This window comes from Garra rufa, chromosome 1 (assembly GCF_049309525.1).
Source record: "Garra rufa chromosome 1, GarRuf1.0, whole genome shotgun sequence".
NCBI lineage: Eukaryota > Metazoa > Chordata > Actinopteri > Cypriniformes > Cyprinidae > Garra > Garra rufa.
Window position 1 is genome coordinate 5,343,189 of NC_133361.1, and position 16,313 is coordinate 5,359,501.

General features: G+C 33.9%; 1 protein-coding gene across 1 annotated transcript in view; it reads left to right on the forward strand.

Annotated features, from left to right (window-relative positions):
- The first annotated feature begins 1,162 nt into the window (after positions 1–1,162).
- LOC141334106 (butyrophilin-like protein 2) overlaps positions 1,163–16,313 on the forward strand; it is a 26,425-nt gene continuing 11,274 nt past the window's right edge. The window contains exons 1-6 of the mRNA XM_073839278.1: positions 1,163–1,214; positions 5,850–6,200; positions 6,293–6,649; positions 7,479–7,580; positions 12,141–12,476; positions 14,543–14,692. Coding sequence (XP_073695379.1) covers positions 1,163–1,214; positions 5,850–6,200; positions 6,293–6,649; positions 7,479–7,580; positions 12,141–12,476; positions 14,543–14,692 — 1,348 coding nt within the window. The remainder of the gene's footprint in view (positions 1,215–5,849; positions 6,201–6,292; positions 6,650–7,478; positions 7,581–12,140; positions 12,477–14,542; positions 14,693–16,313) is intronic.

Consider the following 16,313-nt stretch of genomic DNA (forward strand, 5'->3'; position numbering starts at 1 on the left):
CACACACCTCTCAGAAAAGGTCTAACAGCTGAAAATGCAGATCAGAGCAAAAACCAAGATAACTGCCTGTAGAGCTCAGTGACAGACTTGTGTTAAGGCAATGATCTATGATCAATGATCCATTCTCCGTAACGGAAGACGATTGGAACAACTAGGACTCTAGAAAATGTCCAAGCTGACAGAGATGGAGAGGTGAAAAGGTGAGGCAAAGAATAGCAGATAATTGCCAAATGCAGATGTGCAAATCTTGTCACATCATACCCAAAAAGACTTGAGGCTGTAAAGCTGCTTCAACTATTGACTGAGTTAAGGGTATGAATACTTATGCAATCTACTTATTTCAGTGTTTTATTTGTAATAAATTTGTAAAATTTTCAAATCTGTTTTTTGCTGTGTCAATATTATGGTGTATGGAGTGTAAATTGATGTGGGGGAAAGCTCATTTAAAGAAGTTTAACATAATGCTGCAACAAATGTGAAAAAAAATGAAGGGGTATGAATACTTTTGCAACTCACTGTATGTCCTATATATGCAAAGAGACTTAGTTTAGGACGACTTAATAGCTCATGGTGTTAAAGAGGTTTAGTTTTAACTGCTGAAAATGTTTAGCTATTAGAGATGCTTTCATTAGTGGCAATCTTTAATCGATATTCAAAGACTTACTTAAATGATAGAAATTCATATTTGCTGAATGCCAACGGTATCCACCTTAGTTGTCTCAGTGCAGTTTCCAGTCTCATCAGCTTCCAGCTAATTTTTTTGCTAAATGAAACAGCTTGTTTTGCTGCTTGATATTGAAAAGTGATTTGTGTATTTAATTATATATATCCAAATAATTATAATAATTATATATAGTCAGGAGGATAGTCACACATTTTAATTTAGGGTTAAATTACTATCTTAAACATATGTGCTGTTTCAGATTACACTCCTTTTACAAATGCTATTTCCTTCATATTTTTATTTAACTTTTTTTTCTTTTTTCATTCTTCATGATGTTTTTCCATTTAATCAGAACTGGTTTATCTGGATAAGCTGCAGATTCAAATGTGTTTGCCAGTCACAAGGAAGAAAGCAATACAGTTTATTCGTACTGCCTTCATTGCACCAGATCACTTTCACTTTAACAATGCAGAGAGATGATCGTAACTTCGGCTGAACATGGAGCTGCTTATGTTCATTTTTGTGACTGTAATTCCAGTTATATCAGACGGTATGTACATTGTTTTTTCTTCAAGTTAACTCTGAAGGCAAGGCACATTAATTAGGTCTCGTTTAAATCTCTGCAAATTTACAGTCTCAGCTAAAGTTGTGGACACATTTGACTGAATTTATTTTGCTCATGATCTTTGCTGTAGAGGCTTCTGCTTCATTTTTGCTTAAATGCCTGAAATGAGTTAGTGACTACATACAGATTTCTCTTCAAAATATTTCATCAAAATGTGTGCCTAATAGCAAAGAACATCATTGTGTGTGCTTTATGAGTAGTTTGTAAAATCAATGCATGTGTTATAATTAATATATATATATATATATATATATATATATATATATATATATTGAGAGTACCTTTTGTATAATTATGCTTTACTCGTCATGCTCAGCATGCTTTTGCTTGATGTCTTAAGCTTTCAGCAGTTCTGTAGCTTGATTTAATTGAGATGATGGTGATGATTATGAGATTTGTACCTACACTTTTCATTCTGATTTGTGACCCTGGACCACAAAACCAGTCATAAGTGTAAATTTGTCGAAATTGAGATTCTTACCTCATCTGAAAGCTGAGTAAATAAGCTTTCCATTGATAGATGTTTGTTAAAATAGGACAATGTTTGTCTAAGATACAACTATTTGAAAACCTCGATTCTGAGGGTGCAATGAAAAAGTTTTTGTATATTTATGGTAGAAAATTTACAAAATATCTTCATGGAACATGATCTTTACTTAATATGGTAATGATTTTTGGCATAAAAGAAAAATCGATAATTTTGACCCATACAATGTATTTTTGGCTATTGCTACAAATATACCTGTGCTACTTTTTGTGCTCCAGGGTCACATTTATGTTTCTCATTGAATATATATGTGTGTGTGTTTTTAATCGTAAGGCAGATTTTGGTGAGTTCTGCTTATTTTATTTAAATGAACATTTTTTTAACTGAATGGGAAGCCGGAGTGTGATTTTAACCGAGGTTTCCTCTAGAAATACAAATCGGTCAGTTCATTTGCCCAGCATTTCCTTTAGAGATACTTTTCATTGTTTGATAGTGATGTTTTTCCAACTTAATCAGAACCGGTTTGTCTTGATTAGGTGCAGTTTCTTGGTAAAGTAAACAGGTTTTGACATGTTCGGACACACCAGAATGATCTCTTATAAAACTTCAGTTTGATAAGAGATCATTTGAGATGATGATTATTTCTCAGAAATTGTCACTCTGTTAATATCTGATGGTTTGTACATACATTTTTTCACTTTAAATACTGGTGAAAAAAGTGCACAAATATGTATTTTTTAAATTTCAATTAAGAATATCTCTGTGAATGAGCTGGAACAGAGAGTAAAGGAAATTGAGTGTTTTAATGCTTCCCATGATGCACCTCTATAGCTGAAGGACCAGAGAGATCAGAGCTGGAATCTAGTTAAAAAAAAAAAGAAAAAACAAGCTCAAAGATGTTTAGATTTGATTAAAGGTTTGGTAACATTCATGGCAGCTATTGTAATGTTGAGGTGTGTCAGTCTGTTGTACTTTGACACCTTTTTCACCACGTCCTGGTTTATTTCCTGGTTACCTGATTTGACCCAGAGTTTACAACTTTTTTTTTTTTTTTTTCTTTAACACTGAAAGTGAAAGAATTTCTGTCAATGATCCATAAACACTCTTTGCTTGTAAAGTGCAAAAGCAAAAAAAAACAGAACTTAATTTGACACAGATAATCATAAGGACTTGTAAATTTGATATAAATCTATTTGGGGAAGAGGAAGATCATTTCCAGTCCTCATCTGCTGAGGGGGTTAAGAACAAATGAATGTGTATACACACATGTTGTAAATCTTGTGCACAAAATACAAATAATCCAAACAGTTATAAGTGAATGAGACCCATTGTTTGAGATGATAGATGACAGAGGTGTTGTCAAGACCAGTAGCAGCTCTTCAATAAGGTGCTGCCCTCTCTGAACCACAAACACAACATTTTTTTTTTTTTTTTTTGTTATTATAAATTACATAAATTGATATTTCTATGATATATATGATAGAGAATAATATGTGCAAAATATAGGCTTTTCCTACATGTCCCCTCTGCCTGTCATCATTTCTCAAGTTCAACTCTGGGCCAAGTGCGTGTTTCTGCAGGTCAGGTAATAGGCCCGAAATTCTTTTCAACTGGTTGCTAAAGCTGCCTATTACACTTTATGTGATTGGCCTACAGATGAGAAGCAAATTCATGCATAGACAATAGCTTGTATTCATAATCATATAAGCCCAATTCATTTTTATTACTGTAAACATGGTAATATTGATATTAAACATATTAAATTTGAAAGTATCTTTTGAAATTGATTCTGCCTGGCCACGGGTTACTGATTTCATCGCGGGTTTGTACTGGTTAATTAAATCCAATAGCAAAAGAAGACAAAAACAAACAAACAAACAAGCAAAAAAAAAACAAAACAAAAAAAAACAGATGTCTTTAATACTATAACTATTCAGCTTTAGACTCTGAATGAGACCAGTAAATCAGGTTCACATGATGATCATCAGATAACCATCAACAAATGATCATAGTTTCTCCTGGCCATAACAAAAGTGTCTTATAAATAAAAGAAAATACCAGCCACTTAAAAGCTAACAATCAAAATTCAAGGGTCAAGAGCTCAAGAAAAGTAAAACACTAATCACTGTAATAATAATAAGCACAAACACACACACACACACACACACATGTTGGGTTTACATGTTTTATGGGGACATTCCATAGGCGTAATGGTTTTTATACTGTACAAACCGTACTTTCTATGGCCCTACACCTACCCTACACCTAAACCTAGCCCTCACAGGAGATTGTGCACACTTTTACTTCATCAAAAAAACTCATTGCGCATGATTTATAAGCCTGTTTCCTCATGGGGACCTGAGAAATGTCCCCACAAGGTCAAAATCTACTGGTATTCCTATCCTTGTGGGGACATTTGGTCCCCACAACGTGATGAATACCAGGTACACACACACACACACACACACACGTGTGTTTGCTTTGCACTGTCCAGTGCGTCACAAGGCTTTGCCGTGTTTGCTTTGCCAGACAGTTGTTGATAACTGGACAACTATATAAATTGCATGCTAAAATAGTAAACTAGGGGGTAATGGGTGCAGACTTCAGAAATCAGAGTTAAGGCCAGAAATTTTAAAGTGAGTGGACCTTGGTACACTGATAAATATGATTTTGTGGTGAAATAAATACTACAGAAAAACTAATGTAATTTCTACATTGTATATTTTACTTCAGGCAAAAATTAAAAAAAAATGTAAATTCAATATTAGTACTCAATTTAAGCTTGTAGACTTTAAAATTTGTACTTATAAGTATATATTTTCTTTTTTACTTGGATTTGTTTTTTATTTTTACAAGTAAATATCATCACAATGTGCATCATGCACTCGAGAATGAATACTTAAAACATTTTCTTTTTGAGATGTATTTACACTGTTTTATGGTTGCTTTTGTTGTTAGTTAAAGTAACTTGATGTTTTGTGACATCTGGGGTTCATTTTCTACTCAAATGAACCCATTCATACTCTACACTCTACACTCAACTCTATGCATTGATTGCTACTGTCATTGTGCATTGTGTAAAATATTGAGGTGTTCATGTGGTTAAAAACTACACTTAGTCAACAAACTACCATAAAAAAGTACACTGCCCTCCAAAAGATTAAAAACACCCAAAAAGTGGGATTTTGGACAATATTGGCATGAATCCTTTTTTCAATTAGTGATAATGTTGCACTCATAAGGGACAACACAAATTCCGGAAAAAACATATTTTATTACATTAACAGTTTATACATATAAGAAGCTGTTTACTTGCTTACACATATTTGTAAGTGGACCATTTGCCTTAATGCCATTTTTATCAGTGCTATGTTGTTTTGGCCTTTTGTTTTGAACACAGAAGCATGGCAGTGGTTTTGATGTTGATACGCACTTCATTTGGAGATCAGAATATCAGAATTTGCTTCTTTGATTTATTTGTCTTTGATAATACTCAGCAAAACATAGATAAAGCTAGATATAAAAATTAAACTAAACGGAATTTATTCTAAACAAAATAATTAATATACAAAGTGGTGATATCATCCAAGACCACTCTTTGTCAGGGGTGTTTCCAAAATTTTGGAGAGCAGTGTACAAGAAGCTGCTTACTTGCTTACACACATTTGTAAGTAAACCACATTGCCTTAATGACATTTTTTATCATTGCTTTGTTGTTTGAGTAAAGTTTACAAACCATAAAGTGAAATGTACTTGACTACTCCAAGGTAAACTTAACATAATTAAGCAGAAATTTCTCAAAACTGGCCACATTAAATGTACATATTTCCTTTGGTAATTTTACATAACTAAGTTAAGTAGATTTGATTCCATGCTTTAATCTGACTAACTTTGCAAGCAAAATCTTACAAAAAGAAAAATAAGGTGGACCTCAATGCTTACTCTCAAACTAAAATGCATTTTTTTAATACAAGAGATAAAATAGAAATGCTAATTTTAAAGTCATTATTTGTGTTTGACTACAAAACAAGCTTTATTTATTTTCTCTTTCTATCGGGAAATATTGTTTTCAGGTTTGATAGTAAAAGGTCCCAGTGGTCCTCTGGTTGCTCCCGTTGAATCTTCAGTGGTTTTGCCCTGTTCTGTTGATCAACTTTTATCAGTGGAGGATCTGGAGGTGGAATGGAGAAGAACAGACTCAGATATTTTAGTTCATCTCTATCAAGATGGTGAGAGTCGACCAGAATCACAGCAGCAGGATTATCAGGATAGAGCTCATTTCTTTACTGAACAGATCCAACATGGAAACTTCTCCCTCCATCTGGACAATCTGAGAGCTGAAGATGAGGGAAAATATACATGTAATGTTTACAGTCAGCAAGAGTCTAATGAAACTGTGGTTGAAATAATAATTGATGATGTTGGTGAGTATTGACCACATGAGTTCCTTCATTTTATCTATGACTTTACAGAAACTAATATATTTTATGGTGTGATATAACTGTTTGTATTTCAGAGAATTTGAGAGTATCAGGATCAGATCAGTCCATATCTGCGTCTGTGGGTGAAGACATCACTCTGAAATGCTCTGTAGACTCTCACATCACACTTGAAGACATTGAAGAGGTTTCATGGAAGAAAACAGATGAAGACGAGGATATTATGGTTTTGCTCTACCAAGACCAAATGGATTTACCAGAAGCATCAGATGAGCGATACAGAGACAGAGTTGAGTTCTTCACTGATGAAACCCCCAAATTAAACTTCTCTCTCCGACTGAAGAGTGTCAGAACTGAGGATAAAGGAGTTTATATGTGTGAGGTGTTTGCTGGAGGACTTTCAGCCAATACAACTGTAGAACTGGAGCGACTGGGTGAGTAACAGATTAATGATGCATGTGTCATTTAATCAATTAAAAATTACATTTCAAATCAATTAATTTGGCAAAAAGATTCGTAATTCATTATTTTATTTTACAAACAGATTAAGGTTTGTTTCCTTTTAGCAACATGTGTAGTCTTTATTTTTGCAATAAATGCCAATAGTGAAAAATGAGGAAAGGTCTGTAACTCAAGAAGTATTAAATATACCTTAATATCCTTTCAGATGTTTGTTCTTAAACTCTTTTGGCATCTTTATTTTTAGTGGTGTGAAAGAATGTGCTGTTCTTTCACTTCCCTACATTTGCTGCTGGTACTGAGAATCAAACCTAGGGCCTTTGGGTTATAAGTCTGACTCTATAATCATTAGGCCACAACTGTTACTTTAGAGAGACACAGCTGAAGAGCAAATAATGTTAAAACTAAATAGGCAGATTGTTCCCCTCTATCAAAACTTGTATTAGAGGCAAAAATACACCGAATTGTATAGTTGAGGAACATTAACTTAATCTCACTAGTATATTCATAAGATTTTATGTGAATTAGTTTTAGGAACATTTAAAGGAATTAATTTTGTTTATTTTAAGTGCTTCTAAATCTGCCAAGAGTTCAAATAAGCAGTATTGTCTACATGTTTGAAGCAAGTTCTCTGCCTTCATGCCTGTCAATTCCTGTGATTCACATTTATTATCATGATGTGAACATTTGACAAAACATCACAAAATCAGTAGAAATGGTATTTGAAGGACAATATACTGGGAACAATGCTATATACACAATTCTGTTTGTCTTTGTTCAGTCACTGATGTCTGTGTTTCACAGGTTTCTCAGTTTTACACATAATGGTGTTGATTCTCTGTATTTCTGCATCTGTATCTGCACTTCTGCTCTGCTGCCTGATCTACTGCAGATCAAAACATAAAGGTATGTGGAGAGTATGGTAACAGGAGAATATTATTATTATCAGCTGTAACTCAGTGGTTTTCAACTTATTATGACCCAATAACAATAAGAACAAGAACAGTTACATGTTACGGCAACACTTTAGAATACTGTTTCCTACTTACTGCAGAACTAATAAGGAATTATTGAAGAACTAACAGCTAACTATTCATTAACAATTGACTCACTACTGTTAACTACTAAGGAAGGTGTGTTAACTAATCAGTATGTAATACAATTTTGTGAATGTGTTAAGTAACAGGTAGACATGTGCCGGTATTCGGTAATGCAATAAATCGCGGTTATGAATATGCACGATATTGTTATCGTGGGCACTTCAAAATACCGTGAAAAATAATAGATCAGAATTTATATTTATAGAACGCGCATTAGCTTATTTTCCGTCAACCGCTTAAACAAACACGGTGCATATGCTGCGCGAAACACGTGCGCACTCTGAATGTAAACAATCCCCACATGTAGAAGCACTGTGTGCATGCGGCGCAGTGCGCACTCTAGTCTAATGTAAACAATCCTCACACGGAGAAGGAGCATGGCGGAAGGAGGAACACTGCCGACGATTTGTCCCCCTTCTAAAAGCAGGGCTGCCAACTCTACGCATTCAGCGTGAGACTCACGCAATTTACACTTCTCACACTCTCTCGCGCCAAGCATCCATTTTCTCACACAGAGAAAAATCACGGAGCAAAGAGAACATGGAGACCGACATACTACTAGAACAGAGCAGGTTACTTTTGATATAAAAAAAATTCTCAGCTCTCAGGTTCTGTCCATTTTATTCAGAAATTCAGACAATAAATACCATTTTGGTGCTTGTAAATGTGACGTGACCGATCGCTGTAGCGCTTCAGTTCAAGTAAACCGATCATCTGTTACTTTTTATTTAAAGATACAGTACAACTTACCGAAAGATGTGCCTACATAATTTCGATCAGTGTTTTTCAACCACGGAAAGAGGTCAATAAAACTGCAGGTGAACAATTATGTCACAGAACGTTACATTTACCTTAGTTGACTAGAAAAAAAAATAGCTATAGAGAGGAGTATTTTGCTAAATATATGCACTATATTACATTTGTATTATATTTTTACTTGTCATAATTGTTATTATAATGAAAACCAAATTGTATTTAATTTAATTTGTTAATTTTTAACCTTTAATAATACCAGCTAACAGGGCTCTCTGTATGTTTACAGCATTATGTGAGATATATATTTTTTTTCTTGAGAAAAATTTATATGTAGGCTATCTACTGTAGCCTACCTAATTTTTATCCAAAGAGTCAATATTGAATCAAGATTGAAATCAAATCCCAAGAATTGAAATCATGAAAATTGTGTAAAATTCTGTTTAGTTACCAAATGTTTTGACAATCGCAATTACACCTATTGTAATGCAAGTTGTTCCCTCCCCCATTTGAACCATAACTACAAGATAATTAATAGTAGTTCTCCAGGAGGTATGACAGAATACATTAGTTATTGATTAGCTACCTGTTACTTAACACATTCACAAAATTGTATTACATACAGATTAGTTAGCACATCTTTCTTAGTAGTTAATGAGTCAAGTGTTATTAGCGGTTAGTTCTTCAATAACTCCTTATTAGTTCTGCAGTAAGTAAGAAACAGTATTCTAAAGTGTTACCCATGTCACATGTTTAAAGTGTTACACCCCCGTCTAGGGTGAGGGCGCTACATGAAAGAGTGTAAGGATACGGAGTAAATAAATGAACATTATTTTTAATGAAAACAATGATTTTTACAAGACAGGTCCCAGTACAGGACTTCCCTAAATCCCTTTACAGAAAAACAATCAATAAAAGATTCAAACATAAATGGCGTCAATCTCCCTACCTCCCCAATAATAAAACTGGCAATCCAGGGCAATCCAGAATCAAAGTCAAACGGGTGGTAGTCAGAATCACGAGTAGAGGGTTAAGAATACTAATAACAAAAAAACAATAGTCAGCCAATCTCACACAGTTATGCACTCAAATGAACACAGATTCTCAGTCTTACTAATATCTGTTACTAACTAACAGAGCAATGGCAGCAGGGGCCAGCATCCTGCACTTAAACACACACACAAGACTTCCCAAAAAGGAAAAAGAAACAAAAAGGGACGTAACAAAATGATGTCTGTGTATTCAATCAAATTCTACAGCATTCTGGCATAAATCTTATACTCTGTCATATGGCTTATAAGATAGTTTGTTGTTTTAGAATGGTAAATGACACCTGCCAGTACAAAAATCTCTCTCTTTTTTTTTAGGAATTTAGAAAATGATCTTTTAGTGTTGTAATGTGTGAAGTCTGTTTTGGTGAAGAAGCAATATATATGACGGGGACAAAGAGGGAAAATGTTGAGATGTCTAGAGTAAATTAGGATTGAAACATAAAGGATAACAAACTTTGTTAGTTGTATTTAATCTTAGAAATGGGGATGACTGTGGTATTACAGAAACTGTAGAACCTGTTTTGGGTGTAAATACACTGTTCATCTTACAGTAGCAGTAGTTTGTTATGTTTGTACAAAGAGTATCAGATAGGCTAGTGCTGTAATCTATGCACCATTTAGGACTTATTTGAAGGGATGAGCAGCCATTAAATCAGAAGTTGTCATGTGATATTTGAGATAATTTTGTTAATTAGTCTAAATACATGTTTTCCTGTTCTCCTTGTTGACCCTTTTAACTCATTACTCATTACTGTTGTAAGGGAAATTTATTAGCAATAAAACACTTAAGCAATTAATGAAGCAACTTTAGTGAGGGTGAGAGAGAATTGTATGTGTTCATTTATATGTGTGCAAATGTGTATATATTAGGGCTGTCAGTCGATTATTTTTTTTTTTATCTAATTAATTACATGATGTTTTGTTTAATTAATCTAATTAATCATAAAATAAAATTGACTGTGAAAATACCCACAAAAAGATAATTTAAAGCTATTTTATTCTGATAAATGAGAAAGTAGACCATCAAGTAGATATTATGAATTGTAGCTTTAGAAATAAATATTTTATTTGATTAAACATAAAATGTATTACACATAAACATAAAGTAAACTCTGGAACACAAAAGAAGATAATTTGAGAAACATTCAAGTATTTTCTGTTCGTACATTGAAAGTCAGTGGTAACCAAAAAGCTTTGTTACCAACAGTTGTCAAAATACCTTATTTTATGTTCCACGAAAGACGTGTGAAATTACATAATGTAAGTAAATGATGACTGAATTTTATTTTATTGGGTTAATATCAATCAAAAATAAAATTATTAGATTTTTTTAAGCAAAAGACAAGAAAGAATAAAAAGATATGAGTACATCACAATGTTTATTTGCCATATTGCAGGCAGATCTGTAGCCATTAAAACGCAGTGGTTGCCTCTAATTTTTCAATCATAAATATATATACATACCCATATATACGAATGTAAAACATAACTGACCAAAATATGCAAGGAAATTACTATTTAAGTAACATTATAGCATACAAACATTTTTTATTGTCGCTAATCCCACTCCTACCTCTAAACCTAGCATTAACCATAACACAAAAGATGTGTAAAATTACATAAGGTAAATAAATGATGACTTTTTATTATTATTTTCTTCTATTATTCTTTTATTATTTTTATTTATTTATTTAGTTAAGAAGTGATAATCTAAATAAGAAACTAAAGCTGTCTGCAGGTGGCGTTAAATGTCTTTGAGTCATTCCTTCAAGTAGCTGATTGATTCAGGAATGTAAACGGCTCACTTCATGAATGGGCCTTTGAATCACTAGTTTACACGATTTGTTAAAAAGGCAGATTCACTCAGAAACTAAACACCTGTGTTTTGCACTGAGACGGTATGTTATCTGTTCTCAGCAAAATCACATAATATCGTGTTTAAAATATAACACAATATCAACTTCTTATTTACTGAACTGCTGTAACTGTTGTATAAAATCACATTTCTGCTCGTGATAGAGCAGAAAAGAAGTCAGCACTCGTGCCATTTTGCTCCTGCCATGTGTTGTGTGATAATTATACCATTATATTACCATAAGTCTGGACTTGGTTTAAAAGGACGGTCACTTCAAATGAGACTACAAATGCGACTTGCTTCACGGCAGGCTTCACAAAAGGTTTTCACACTTTTATAAAGTCATACAACATACTCTACCTTGTCACTGGACATCGTTATTTCCAAAGCCGCTCCTGGACAGCCTTTCAAACAAATAACGTGCATGTGACACGACTGTAGGCTAAATTATTTACGACAGCGGTAATGGACAATTCCGCTTCTAACCTGTAGAGGGAGCATTGAGGGAAAAGTTACTTAGTGTTGCTTTAAGCTGTTTTCCAAGGTTGCTTGTGCTTAGATTGTTGGTAAGATGACCAGCCAAAAAGTGTTCAAAACTCATCTAAAATCATCCAGCATTCCAGAAAAATATAAATAAATAAATAAAATATGTAAAACATTTTTACTTGTCTAACTAAAAGGCATTATGCAAACTTTTTTTCCCCAGGTTTCTATGGGCAGCAAACCTATAACCATAAGTTTGATCTTGGATCTTCAGTGGTTCTGCCCTGTCATGTTGACAAACATTTGTTAAAGAAAAAACTGAAGGTGGAATGGAGAAGAAAAGACACCAAGACATTGGTTCATCTTTATCAGGATAGGGAGAGTCGGCCACAGCAGGATTATCAGGATAGAGCTCATTTCTTTACTGATGAGATTCAACATGGAAACTTCTCCCTCCGTCTGGACGATCTGAGAGCTGAAGATGCTGGAGAATACATATGTAAAGTTCACAGTGACCTTTTTTCAGTGACCAGGACAGCAGAGACAAGTTTGGTACCACGTAAGTTGATAACTAAAAGATGCAGACAAAACCTACTGAACTGCTACACATAACGATAATATTCACCTATAACAAAATACATATAGCATAAGCTGTTTCTTATTTAAATTAAACAAACGAAAACATAATTGTCTGAATTTAGCTTTATGAAATTATACTGCAGAAAAACAGTATTTTCTTGGTTACCATCGGTTCTTGGTAAACAAAGCAGCACTGTGCTTACAAACACTACTATGCAATTTACAGAGGGAAGTTGAAAAGAAAATATCTAAACTGCTAAGATATTCAGTCCGATAGTACTTACACACAACCTAAGTACTTGTCACTCACATGAGATCACAGCGATAGCAAATGACAACAACCCAATGATCCAGTCAATTCCATATGGACAAAACCAAGTCCTGCCCAAATTTATGTATGTATTTACAGTATTTATTTATTTATATTTCAAAACGCCATTTAATTTGGATATAAATCCCAAATGGCAAGAAAAGACATTGCATTTTAATGAGCCACTTTGAAAAAGTAAAAAAAAATAAAAAAATAAAATAAATTGGCAAAAAATTCTATAAGGTTGCACAGGGGTTAATATGTTGCATGTTCAGATTGTCAGCATACAGAAGAATAGACTGGAAGACTGGAACCAGGCAATACTTTTGTGTACAAGAGGCCCACCAGAGAGGTCAAAGCAAAGCACAACAGATATTTGTTGTGCTAAATAAAATAAATAAAGTCATAGTACTGTATTTCACCCTCAACGATTAATACACAATTCCTACATTATTTTTTAAAAGTAAACTGTCAATTAATGATAGTTTATACTGCCTGATTTGACAGAAAACCCCAGGGGCTTGTACCATGATGGTGGCTTTACAAACTCAAGGTTAAAGTACTAGTTTAAAGTTGAACAAAACCAACCCAATCCAGTTTTGCTGCCGTCATGATGCTGATCAACTCAGGCTTTGTTCCTGAGTTTCGAGCCCTGTATGTGCAATGGAAAGTTATTAAGTTAGTTCAAAAAATAAAATTTCAAAAAATAAAATTTAAACTGAATAAAACTGAACAAAACGATAATAAACAAAATATTAAAAAACACATGCCTGTAACTTACATTGGGTTTCTTCTTTAATTCGAAACTACTCACAATCATGAAAAGAATAATGCTGCTCAGCACAGCATCATAACACATCATTGTCTTCTTATGCAGTTTCTCAATGCACTGAGATATTTGTTGTGCTCAATCCCAAAGTCTGCTAAATATTTAGACTAGGTAGAGTGCCCTTTTTCCGTAACCACACCAAAACTGGGAACTGAAAATAAGTGATTTTTCATATGACATTTCCTTTACTTGTTTACTAAAATATTAATAAGTATTAACAGCCATAAGCATGTCCTATTTGACACAATTAGCTCATAAACACAATAAGCTTTTTTCTTATTACATCTGTAACCATGTCAAGTACAGTTGGAACAGTACGCATCCGTAATGCTGTGTAGCTGCCTAACCAATTCATTGCAAATGCTTAATACCTTTAAAAAGTTGAACACAGAGTGAGGTCTTTAAAAAATGTAAGTTAACTTTAACAGTCATGTAACGTTGAGAAGCTATTCAATGTTGAAGGGATGTGGTAAAGTGAAAAACGTACCATAGAAAAAAACTTCTGCCGATATCTTCGGACTGGAGAAGCTCTTTTACTTCAAATTTCCCGCGATTAAAAAGGCAAATATAAGAGATCATACTTATTTAAGGTGTCTCAAATGTACCCCTGTACCAACTGTATCCGGTCTACACTTCTGTAAAATGTTTCTATTGTTTTCTAAACTGGAAAAAATATCATTCCCTTGTGTTTTGCTGTTCCTAATAAGGTTTTAATGATCAACTAGCTGGCTTACAATTATGATCTTTTTGGAGTTTTGTACTAAGAGTTCTTAAAGTGTAGCAATAAACAAATAAATAAATAAATAAAACCAACATAATTTGAAAAGAAGCTTTTTATTCAATTGATGTATCTGTTTGTTTGTTAACAGTTATTTCATTTTAAAAACCTGTGTCTGTTTCTTTGCAGAGTTCAGCGTGAAAGGTTCAATTGGTAATCAGACAGTTTCCCTGGGAGATTCAGTGGTTTTGCCCTGTCAGGTTGACAAAAGCTTGTTACAGAAAAGTCTGAAGGTGGAATGGAAAAGAGCTGAGACTCTGGTTCATCTGTATGAAGATGGTGAGAGTCGACCAAAGATACAGCATAAAAATTATCAAAACAGAGCTCATTTCTTTACTGATAAGATTAAAGATGGAAACTTCTCCCTCCATCTGGAAGAAGTGAGAGCAGAAGATGCTGGAAAATACACATATACAATTTATAGTGACAAGGATTGTGTGCATTCAGCTGATGCAGAGGTCCAGATACTGAGTAAGTGAAAATAACTGGAACTGCTATTTTAGACCTGATCAATATATGATTTTAATATAATGGTTGCTATATTACGGTGACGCATTGCTGCCGCACACTTAATTTTTTTCCCACTCAGCTATGTCGTTATAACGAGATCTTTTCTCGTAAAAACGACATCTTTTCTCGTTAAAACGACATCTTTTCTCGTTAAAACGACATCTTTTCTCGTTAAAACGACATAATTTTCTCGTTAAAACGACATATTTTTCTCGTAATAACGACATATTATGTCATACCATCTGATGTTCCTGTTATAGACATGTGAGGGAGCTAAGCGTTTGTCCGCGCTGCCTTCGCCAGTCCTGACCTAAAGGAGGATGCACGCTGCTGGAGTTATATAGAAATACACTGTTTAAATAAGTTTAATGTAATTGTTTCAATTGTAGCAGCATGTTCATTAGGATTAATCTCCATTCTAATCTGCCCTCAGACCCAGAGGATTTAAGATGATCAGATCAAAACTGTTATTTCTGACTCTGAGCTTGGAATATTATTTGGATGAAAGTTTGATTTTACAGAAAATTTAAATAGTATCAGAAATAAATAAAAGAAAAATGACACACGGTTTGATCGTGTTATGGTGATGATGATTTCGTTCTGTTTAAAAAAATGAAAATAAATAAATAAAGCCAGATTTTATTTAATGAAAAGAGTGCTTATGCTTTAATATTTGTGCGTGAGCGGCCGGAAAAGTCACTTTTCAACTCAGCCTGTCTTTACGGTCTGTCCCATCATGCAGAATAAATGTTCGTCTGATGTACCGCTCTGCAAATTAGTCACAACAACGTTTCTTTGCAAGTCTCATTTATAAAGCGCAACACGGCACTTCTCGGGTCGGCGTCAGCGCGATCCCTTACTTTGTGATTACAGAGGAAAGAAATATAAATGTCTGCTTTATTTTATGAACTTCCACGATAACAACAAAACGTTACAAATTGCCTTTGTAAAAATACAGGGTGCGCTCTCGCAATTTATGTCTCTCTATGCAGCTTGAAAGGTCTACTTCAATAAAAGAATCGGAAACAAAATTGTGTTTACTTAATTCGTAATAAATCCAACAAGAGGTAATGTACAGTCTTTCCCGTGTGAGTTCATTATCTGTAACCTACCATTGTGCTTACACTCAGAGCCAGCGCAGCATATTTCCACAGTAGCCTATAATCCAGATCAAAAACCGAATTCGTGGCTTGATTCAGCTAAAGATAAAATTTAATAATACATAATAAATAATGTGTAATTTGTATATAATCATACTAAGTATCAAGGCCGCACAGGCATGTTAAATTAATATTCAAGCAATAAGCTCATGTGTTTTACCCACGAACAAAAATACAAAATGAAATAATAATAACAATAGGCTACTCAAATTGTTATTATGCTTATTATT